General features: G+C 39.2%; 1 protein-coding gene across 1 annotated transcript; it reads left to right on the forward strand.

Annotated features, from left to right (window-relative positions):
* Positions 1-11,381, forward strand: tacr2 (tachykinin receptor 2). Its single transcript, XM_086285589.1, has 8 exons — positions 1-465; positions 1,195-1,359; positions 2,544-2,839; positions 6,481-6,675; positions 8,239-8,389; positions 8,513-8,632; positions 8,709-8,785; positions 8,877-11,381. Exons 2-8 carry the CDS (start codon positions 1,225-1,227, stop codon positions 9,178-9,180), a joined length of 1,278 nt encoding a protein of 425 aa, XP_086141715.1. The 5' UTR covers positions 1-465; positions 1,195-1,224; the 3' UTR covers positions 9,181-11,381.
* The last annotated feature ends 168 nt before the right edge of the window (positions 11,382-11,549 follow it).

Genomic DNA, 11,549 nt, shown 5'->3' on the forward strand with positions numbered 1-11,549 from the left:
TGTTTCCCCCTCTCCATCATCTTGTTGATATTCGGCTATTTTAGAGGTGGAGTACGTAAATCAGGCACTGCTCTCACAAGTCTCGCAATTTTTAAATTTTCTGTTTAACTCTTAGTTCTTTCCATCACATTTATCTTTCTTGTTAGACGTTTATTTTGTCAGGATTTTACACCTCGTACCTCTCTTCATCTCTCTCCCTCTGGTAGTGGAGGATTTTGGCGCGACTCTGCGCGCACGGTAGCGTGCCTGAATGTCTGCGCTTCTCACTCTCAGATCAACACGAGCAAGTCACACATTCCAGTAGAGAGAGGCAGAATATATGCGTGTGTGAGAAGGAGTGAGCGGGGAATCCGGAGAAATACCTTAATGGATTATTGGATGGACCTGTTTGTCCTTTACGCAGAAGGAATCTGATTTTTGGACAAAAGCAATGGATTGAGTTTCAACTTTACCATTAATAGACGGGTAAGACAGATGAAAACTAATAATATGATTCAGGTTTAGGTTTTCTCCGGGTATTGTCCAGTGCATGAATTTATCACTTGTGGAGTTAAGGCAGCCAAAGAAACACACTGTATGTGACAAATGTGCGTAATTCATGCTCAGTCGTGCATCTATTTAGTTAATCTCAAAGCACCTTTAATGAATTAATAAATGAATTAAGATATAATAAAACAAAATAAGAAAGAAAGTCATTTTTAATTTTTATTTTTTTAAACAATCGTCTTGTAGCAAAAAAATTAAGCTGTCGGGAGAGTCTGGAAGTTGTTACCACGGTAATACTTGCATCCTGTTGTTAATGCTTGTAATCAAAAGCCGGATGCCGTCACAACGATTGATATGGTTGTCTCAAATCAGACTCAAAAACTTTAATACAAATTGAAACCGCCCTACTACAATGAACAGCAAGGAGATTAACACATTCGCACCTTGTTTTGGAGTTGATGCAGCTTAAAGCTAGTGCGTGTTGAAGTGGGAAAATAAGCTATTATTGGGGTGGTTTCAGTGCCTCTAATTATAGCGTACAAAATGAAGAAATCATTTTATAGACACAATGATACACACGCGAGTGTATTTACTCATAATCCCCCTACAAGAGAGTGTTTGTTTGTTTGTTTGTTTGTTTGTTTTAATTTGTCGGTCATTGTGGATAATTACGCATGACGCACAACGTATATACAATTATATCTACAGGTTCTGTCACCGGTAAGACAGAAAGCCAACATGGACGCCGGTAGTCTGATACAACATATTGAACGAGATGAAGAGACCACTTCGTGGCCATTGTCGATGACCACTGAGTGGTTGGAGGACGGGAACGAGACGACCTGGAATCAGTTCCAACAGCCCGACTGGCAGGTGAGAGAAAAACACTGAGATAACAAATGAAAGTGATTAAAGTCAGAACTGCAGAATTTAAAAAGATGACATTTTGATGATGATATTAATGAAAGAAGTAAGAAAGACGACTCAGTGAAGTAAACAGGTGTATTCTTTTTTTTACTTGTATAATGTTGAAGGGTAAAAACCATATGTCAGTGACATCATTGTTGTGAAATCTAAGTAAAGTGCCTGAAACAGACAGAAACTCAACAGAATGAAGTAAAGGCTTACTGGTGAATGTGATTTGTCTCAGGGACAAAATGTGGGGCTGATTCAAAGGACATTTTCACTTCACAGACTGTATATTAGTTAAGTTATCTGAAGGCTTTTTGCTCATTCCTCTAAACACTTTTAACTCCCCCACAGTCATTTAAACCTGCACCACACCGTGCACAGTTTACAGTCCTCTCCTCCTATCTGTGCTTGGCTGTCTGAAGTAGCTCATTGCTTTACATTTCTGCGACAGTGGTTGACTGGGTATGAACAGGTGATGGATGTCAGGGTTTTCATTTCTGGCCCCAGATAAAGTGCAGCATGTCTGTCCTATTAATTTTCTTATAGGTCAGACAATGAAAGGAACGGGGTCTACAGATATTAAAAAATGCTGAAGATTGGTGGTTGCTTATCACAGAATAGACTTTACCTGGAAGCTGACTTTGATCGGTTTATCTCTCTTTGGGGGATGAGATAAACTAGGAATTCCCTGTGTAAAGAAACTTAAGATTTCTGAAAATGTTTGTTGTTCAGAGTTGTTACGTCTCAGGAGGTAGACTGAGGTATCTACTAATTGTAAGGTTGGTGGCTCGATCTCTTTTCCTCTTGTCATTATGTTGAGGTATCTTTGAGCAAGCTACTAAACCCTTAGTTTCCCCTGATGTATCCATCCGAGTGTGAGCGTTAGGATAAAAGCACTCAGACACAGGAAAAGATGTTTGTACAAATGGGCTAATGAGGGTTGTAGTAAGAAAATGCTTTGAGTGCTCAAATAAATTAGGAATGTGCTACAAAAGTGTCAGTCCATATACCACTTGCTGTAGACATCCTGTGCAGGGATAGGGTGGGGTTTGCAAATATATACGTATTTGTGAGTTCCTTTATTGTGTTTTTTTTTGTAACTGCGTATAAGATGCTGACATTAAAGGTCTCCTCTCCTCTCCCAGGTGGCTCTCTGGGCTATAGCGTACTCCCTCATCATCCTGGTGTCCATCACTGGGAACGTCACAGTGATCTGGATTATCCTCGCTCACAGGCGCATGAGGACTGTGACCAATTACTTCATTGTCAACCTGGCTTTCTCTGACGTTTCCATGGCGAGCTTTAACACCCTTTTTAACTTTGTGTATGCGCTTCACAATGACTGGTACTTTGGCTTGGGTTACTGCAGGTTTCAGAACTTCTTCCCCATCACTGCCATGTTTTCGTCCATATACTCAATGGCTGCCATTGCAGTGGACAGGTAAGAACGCTCTCCTATAGAGTTCAGAATAAGTGAATAACGACAATGAACTATACTGTGCATTAAAAAAGGTAGACTGAACACTGAGCTGCAGACTGGCACAGCAGGCAATCTGGAGTACAGGGAAACCAGCATATGAGCATATGAAGTGTGAAAAAATCACAGCGTTAGGCTTGAAAATCTAGTTGTCTGAACATGTCTACAGATTAATGAGCTGTAGTTTAAATGTCATTAGAGGCGATTAGGAAAAGGCAGGGATGGAGTAGCACCACCTTCACAGAGTTGAACAGCAACAAAAACATAGAAACACCTACACAAAAAGGGATTTAAATAGGTGAGGGGAGGGAGACTGGGGGCATGAGCGACAGGGGGAAAAAGGGGAACTCAGCACTGGAGGCAAAGGGATCATGTGAAAAATATGAGGTCAACTGCTATTAAAATGAACAAGTCATTACATCAGAGACTCTTTTGTGCTACCAATCAGACACTAATGGGGTGACTGATCCCCATTTTATGCAAACACTATTTAGAAAGTGCATTATGAAAGCAGTCAAAAAAAGGAATCATCACAACTCAATGAAAAAAATCAACATAGTGGCATATTGTTTCAAGCAACTAGCAGATCTGGGCAAAGGCATCTCTTTTCTGCAAGAACACGGATCATTTTCAGAGTTTCTGGAAGAATAAGGGTTTCGACATTTGAGCTCAAACAACAGCTCCTTGAGGAGCATGATTTGCTCTCATTCTCAGCAGGCAGTACAAATGAAAATGCTGCATGAAGGAGATATAGGTCAGCAGGCGGACACAGATGAAACACAGATGCCAGTAATGCTTACTGGAGCATGAATGGTCAGCCCGAATAAAATATCATATACTGAGTAAGGTATAAAATCTATGCTCAGTATGTGATACTTGTAGTAAGATAGTTACAAATTTATAGGACCGACCTTATGCAATATGACACTCCTTCAAGATAAAAATAATCAACATCAAAGAAGGGTGTTTCACCCTAATGACAACCGTACAATGATTTTGAACACACAGCAGGAACACAAACTGAGAATTAAATGTGTTATTAAGAACTATTTGTTTTTTGTTTTATTTTCATCATGATTTACTTGATGAACTCAGAATTGTTCACCTATATATATGATGCAGCAAAACCTCTTTGTGGATTTAGACTATCCATAAACTCTTATGATTGTAATAAAGCTATCTTATATAAAATAAACCATTATGGGATGCAAAGAAAAACTAGAAAACATCCAAGTCAGTGTGGTCCTCCTCTTGGAGGCTTGACCTAAATCCCACAGAACACCTGTGGGCTGCTGAAAAATGTCAGATCATTGATGTTTTAGTGGGGATGACCTGACAGCTTTGACTGAAACATGAAGGAAACCACAGCTGTCGCAGCAACTTTCTGATTTTCCAAGTGTCCAAGTGTTTTCAGGTAGCTCTGCAAGCAAAATGATGCTGGACTAAATACTGAAACATTATAACAGCAATCAGCAATCTTTAGTATTCACGGGGAAGGAAGGTCTGGAAAATGTGCTTAGATTGCTGCTCTGTTGCTCAGGACCTGGATAACGAGCAGATAATGGAAGAAGGACTAGCTTTTTATTTTAATTTTGAAAGTGTGAATCATTTTTAAATGGTATTAATCAATTCCCAATACTCTTCTTTTCCATTACTCTTATAGTATCTACTTTGATGTGACTTTTTAAAAATCTGATGCAATTAATTGTCTTTTTTCCTTTTTTTTTCTGAAAAAAGCAGTTTATTAACCAAATCTTTCTAGCAGATCCATTAATTCTTACTGGGTTTTTTTTGGCTCAGATTGATCAAGGTGCTGGAAACATTGACATGAAATTCTCACCAAATGTCAGTAACAACCCATCCAATGCAAAAACGCAAAGAAATCAAACCATTGATTTCCATAAATTATGTGTAATAATAAGAAAAGACAGAGGGGGGAAAGTATTGAACCCGCTTACTGAAATGTATGTAATACTTTGTACAAAAGACTTTGCAGGTAATGACAGAAACTAGTCACATGCTAGTCAAATTACTCAGGTGTGATTTTGGCCTATTCTTCCTCACAGACAGTCTTCAAATCCCAAAGGCTCCTTGGGTCCTATGAACTCTCATCCTTAGATCAGTTACATGAAGGGTGATGTATGCAGAAAAGCCGCCCCACAGACTTTATGCTTCCAGTATTTCACAGGATTGTTCAGCAAACTTTGAACATGCTTCAACATGCTCTTTCTTTAGCAGTGGTCTGTGTCATGTTCCAGCATGGTGAGCGTGCATACAGGCCATGATGGGCGAGTGCATTGCTTGCTTTCTTTGAAGCAATTATACCTGCTGCTTCCAGGTATTTCTTTGGCTCTCCACAAGCAGTCCTTGGCTCTTTGACAACTTTTCTGATAATTCTTTTCACTCCTTTGTCTGAAGTTTTGTGGGGAGCACCTGGTCATGGCTGGTTTATGGTGAAATTCCACTTTCAGCTAATGTCCCCAACAGTGCTCACTGGGACCTAGAGTAGTTTAGAAATTCTTCTGTAACCAATGCCATCAGTATGCTTTGCAACAATAAGGTTGCAAAGGTCTTGAGAGAGCTCATTGGTTTTACCCATCATGTTTCGTGTAACACCGCAGTAATTTCAGCTGGTGTCAATAATTTCCATGTCTTTTTGCATCTCCCTTTCTTTGTGTTTTCAGTACTTTTCCCCTGTGTCATTTCTCATCACTACACATAACATATATGGTTTGATTTCTTTCCATGTGTGGATTGGATGGGTTGCTACCGACATCTAGTGAGAACTAGATGTCGGTAAAAAGGAAATAAAAACTTGTTATAGGTTCTACTTTCAAACTTTCATCTTTATGCGAAACGTTTATGTAAGATCTCATGAAGCTGTTATTATCCACAGAACATTGACAAAGCCACTCCACAATAATGTAAGTTTATGACTCATAACCACAGATGACCGATTTCACCGTAATTTTAACAATACCATGCAATAGTGCTAAGTTGAAAAAAGTAGACTGCATACTGGTTGAGATGGGTTACCATAGCTACCGCATTCATTGGCAGTTATTAACATTATTTCACCTTCAACTTTTAATGAGGTAACTTCTGTATTATATGGTAGATTGGCGGGAAAGGAGTTTTTTAATATACCATCATTAACCTGAATTACGGGATGTCACTGATTTTTAATTATTTTTATTGTATCCGAATATTTTTTAAAAGGATTGCGTGGGTTTTAAATGGTTATTATCCTGGGCTTTTATCACTTGACCTCTGACAGTTAGCATATATTCCACAAATAAATAATTACTAAAGAAATGTTTTTGTTTGTTCAAAATAGGAAAAACACTTTGAAAAAAGGTTGTTTAAAACAAACACTCAGCAGGAACCTTTTGATTACTGCTCAGCTTTGAAGCTGTTGTTTTGCAGCTGATGGTTTGATTGATGAGTGGGTAGTTTTCTGTCATGAAAAGAAAATGTCACTTTTTTTCACACACTAAAAGCTTTAAAGCATTGCCCTGTTTTCCCTATCAGTGCACCTATGACTGAGTTTCTTTAGACAAAGACATGTGAAGGTGTAATCATACAAAAGTTTCTGTCTTTTTCAGGTACATGGCCATCATCCATCCTCTGAAGCCTCGCCTCTCCTCCACCTCTACAAAGGTGGTGATTGCCCTGATATGGATTGTGGCAGTATCACTGGCGTTTCCTCAGTGCTACTACAGTGTGACAAGATTTTATTACCCCAGAACTGTGTGTATGGTTGACTGGCCTGATGATTATGGAGGAACACATCAACTAAGGTGAAATAAAGAGGCACACACGTGCATAGATGGTGACATCGCTAACAGGTCTGTCAGTTTAGGAGCTATTTGTGCCACTCTTTAAATGCAGATGTGTGTGTTTACCTATTTGGATTGAGCAAAGGTTTCTACTTAAGCACTGGCAAAAATATCTAAAAGAAAGTTGGACAAAAACTGAATAAAATAAATGTTTACATAGAAGGTAAAAACTTTGACCTCAAGTTGGATCTCCAAATTGTTTTTCTTCTGCTCGGCTTCATTTCTTCTAATACAGCATTTAAAAGTGAACGAGGTTGATCAGATTTTTACATTTACAATGAAAGCAAGCGAGGAGTGGCTATGTTAAATGTTGCTATGACTGCTCAGGTTAAATCAATCTTGTGTTCATCTAAAACATCAAAGAACTCCAAGGCACTCTCCTTTTAAATAACATTTTAAAATACCTTTATTAAATGTTGCATGCCAAAATGCATTTTGGCATGCAACATTTAATAAAGGTATTTAAGAACTTTGATTGGAAAGCTAAACAGATTTTTTAGAAAAAGTCAGCTTTTCAACTACCGGCAAACTTGATTCCCCACCGTGTAGGTGGTTTTAAGGTCAAACAAGACTATGGCATGAAAATTAAGCTTTTTTAAAAAGAGCCTTGGAAGTCTTTCATGTTTTAACTTATATATATGTCTTCCAAAGTGCACTTCAGATAACACAAATCTAAATCTAAGAAGCTCTCCTTCACACAAACTGTTCAGATCTCACATTCATGTTTACATTCATTCTTGTTCATCAACCTTGTGTTGTGTGTCCTCATAAACTCTGTGCACGTGACGGGTAGCAGAAAGATTTGTAAAGCTCAGTTATTCAAGTTTTAATAGTTTAAAACTTGAAAATAGTTTCAATAACTTGACTCTTTCATATTTTATCTATTGTATAATTCATCAAAACCTCTATAAGTTGCTAATGAGCATACATTTTAGAAGTGTGGCAGAAAGGTCGGTTATTGACACAGGTTCAAGCTGCAGAAGGCAGCTGAGGAAAGGAAAAGAAGGAAAGTGTCTTCATACATGATTACTTTTGAACTTTATCTTTGAACTCCAAGGACAAATCCATCTGCCTGACTCCTTCAATTTGATCTTTATGTACTCATCTGATCTCTGTGATTGGCTTAGGTCTCCAATAACAAGCTTAATTCTCTAAAGCCTGACAAAGAAAGAAAATCACAGACAGGAAGACAGAGCCTTGGCTTCTCTGAGACCTCTTGCACTAAAACTGCTGGAAGGTTAAAATGTTTGTTGTTGTTTTCTGCCTGACATAGAAATTAAGCATTTAATATCCATGTTGCTAAACAGTTTCGAAGCAATTTTCCAGGTTTCATCAAATGCAAAAAGTAGTTATTGCTCGGTGAGAGACATGTAGAAAAGCACAAACTGAAAAAATTTAAATGGTATTGAATTTGCAAACGGCACACTAACATCGGATTTGTGGTGATGGCTTGGTGATAACAGCTGACACAATCTAAAGGTTGAATGTTGTGTTACCGTTTCTCATCTCTTTTTCTCCATGTAGTTATCAGTTTGCGGTTATATTGCTGATCTACCTTCTCCCTCTGCTGGTGATGCTGGTGACATACACTATAGTCGGCCGATCGCTGTGGGGTGGGCACATCCCTGGAGAGGCGTCAGACCATTACCATAGCCAGATAAATGCCAAGAGAAAGGTTACACTGTTCCTTTTTTTTTACTACTCAGTTTGACTACAAATCCTCTGAGCTGACCTGATCTTAACAGAAAAAAACACAGCAGCAATTACTCAGGCTCATATGTCTTCTTATTTTCCATAGGTGGTGAAGATGATGGTTGTGGTGGTGGTGACGTTTGCCCTATGCTGGCTGCCCTACCATGTCTACTTCATACTGGGATCATTTAACAGAGACATTTATAAGCAACATTACATTCAGCAGGTTCACGGATGCCTCTCTGTTTTATATTCTTGAATCTGTAGTTTTGTGTTTACTCATTATTTTCTGTCTTCATCAGGTGTATCTGGCCATATTCTGGCTGGCAATGAGTTCAACTATGTACAATCCTATTATTTACTGCTGTCTAAACCAAAGGTGATCTGGCAGTAATTGTGCCGAGTTTAAAAATAATATTATAGCTTCAAAAACGTCAGTAAATCGGACATAAATCCATCTTTTCCTGCAGGTTTCGCGCTGGTTTCCGTCATGCCTTTGCTTGGTGTCCCTTCATCAAAGTGTCAGAGGAGGACAAGATGGAACTGCAGCACACACACACCTTCAGAGTCACCATGACCCGCAGCCACCGCAATGACATGTCATCTATTAGAACAAACACTACATACGTCTCAAACACGCTTGCCAGCAGTGACCTGGTCACAGAGAGAGATGCTCGCAGACACCTTAAGAAGAACACACGCAACTCGCATCCGGTGAAGAAACTGGACGACACAAAATCTCCAGCTGTGGCGCTTATGGAGCACACCCAGTGATCGCTGACAGACATCATGATGAGGACATTCTCAAAGGGAAGGCAGCAGGATTTTTCTGAATTGTGAATAAAAACACTACAGCTGGTGGAGACAGAGGAAGCCCTGCGGAGTACTGGACAGAGTTAATCAAACTAAGGCATTCATTCCTGTGGATCAGGAACTTTGTATAATACACGATGGATGAATGAATGTGACTATCAAGCTATTGCAGCACATGCAAAACATTTAATTATGCCACTGAAACATTTGTGGCTGTGTGTAGATTAATCCAACCTTGATCTATTTACACTGCTCCAAGAAATTACGCGAACACTAAAATATGTTTTCATCGTGGTCAGATAACCTTTACTGATATACTTTGTGTAATTAAAGTGAAGTAAAAGTGGAAACCAAAATCCTCACACCAAAGTCAAACATAAATTCACAGGCTGTTCCAGCTTGTGTCATAATGTGCCTCGGTAATGTTTACTGGATATGTCTGGATATACTCCTGATGAGATACTGGATAGTATCCTGGAAGATCTCCTCCCAGATTTGTTTCAAGGCATCAGTGAGTTACTTGATAATCTATTTGGCTAGTTGACAGTCAGTCTGAGGATTTCTCTCTGGTATCATATAGCAGTCAGGGTATCACTGACCAAGCAGGTGGAGGTCTGTGCAAGCCTCCAAGGATATGCTTCCCCAGACTATCACTGACCCACTGCCAAAAGGTCATGTTTATCATGGCGTCCACAATCTCTTTAAAAGCTGTCATATTTGCTCAGTGTGCACAGGTCTCACTAAAGGACATAAGACCGTTGTAGGTCTAATTCTAACAGTTTTGTCAGGGGCATGCACATCAGTAGCCTTATTTTGTAGAGCTCTTGCAGTACTCCTCCTCACCCTCTTTAGAGCAAAGAAGCAGATACTTGTCCTGCTGCTAGGTCGTTGCTTTTCTACAGCTCTGTCCAGCTCTCCTTGTGGCACAGCCTGTCTCCTCCTGGTATCACCTCCACACTCTCGGGACTGTGCTGGGATACACAGCAAACATCTACTGGAGGAGGTGGACTACGTTTGCGTCCTAAATGGGATGCAGGTACAATTTCATGCAAATAGTAGTGTCAAGGACGTTAGCAAAAATTAAAACAAGAGAAAAGGGTTAAGGAAGGAGCAGTGGTCTGAGGCCACTTGATGCTCCTCCAGTGCAGCGGCTGTGACTTTCATCCTAACTGGACAGACTGATTTCCCTGAAGCTGAACTGACTTTGTGTCATAGTGTGATGATCAAGTGTTCCCTTCATGCTTTTAGAAGTGTATTCCACTCCAAAAGTGTCCTCCCCCCGTTGCCGTCCAGACCTCTACATGCTCTCTTTCCTCCATCTTGGACATTCAAGTGTTACTGGAAACATTTAACTGTGGTTACTGGTTTTCTTGTGCAGAGAACGGACAAACAGTCCAAACCCTTAATAATGTTGTTGTGTAGCGTCTTCATTTGATATAAGGCTTTCTTTAACAATTAAGCTAAAATAGGTGTTTTATTTAATTTCTCTTCTATATTAACTCTCGATAATCAAAGTAATTCACTCATTCTTTAAGTTTGCTGGGATTCAGAATTGGCAGCAACAGCGTAGTTAGTCTTTTTAATCTGGCTTTTACTCATATTGATTACTCATAAAACATTCAGAGATCAATTAAAGCTCAAAGTGATGTCAGAAAATCGCCAGTAAATACGCCTCCTTCTCCCATTTTTGCCTTAAATTAATCAGTTGTCTGGTTTGCATGTATTTGTTGCTGTGCAGTTCTTTCCCCCTTCACACATTTGTTACATGGTGCACATTAATACAGTATTTTTCCTCTTATATTGTGAGTTCACTGGATAAAGTCTACATTAAAAATTCAAGTGCCGCTACTTAGTACAATCAAATGTGAAACATAGTGATGCTATCTACTGAAGACATTCATGTAAAATACCCAGAAGTAAATATGAAACTTGTGGTTGTCGCACAGTTAAAGAGTCAGAAAATGACGCTTTAAATATTGTAACCTGTGAGCATTAGGTTTCAGGATGAAGTAAAAACGTTTGATTATTGGAAACTTTTTGATGTTTTAAGCACGCACTGTGGTTGTGTTAAGTGTCTTGTTGTCTATACGAAGCAGGATTTTTGTCGTCTGTGGCTGAAATAAAAAAGTTTAAATAATGTGACAGTGCTAATAAAGTTACAATACAGGAAGTACTGACACACATTTATTTGTGCCCCATCTAACGCCTGAATTATAACTGCTGTAGCTGTTAACAGAGCTCTAAGTGTGCAACTTCAGCACCGCAGGGTTGCTTTGACCTTTAGCTCACACTGAATACATTTGTAACACCACTGAAGAGATTCACAACTA

The sequence above is a fragment of the Aulonocara sp. 'chitande type north' Nkhata Bay genome, linkage group LG1 (genome assembly GCF_057382095.1).
Source record: "Aulonocara sp. 'chitande type north' Nkhata Bay isolate Kocher_YH1m ecotype deep benthic linkage group LG1, A_spYH_male_GT1.1, whole genome shotgun sequence".
Classification (NCBI taxonomy): Eukaryota; Metazoa; Chordata; class Actinopteri; order Cichliformes; family Cichlidae; genus Aulonocara; species Aulonocara sp. 'chitande type north' Nkhata Bay.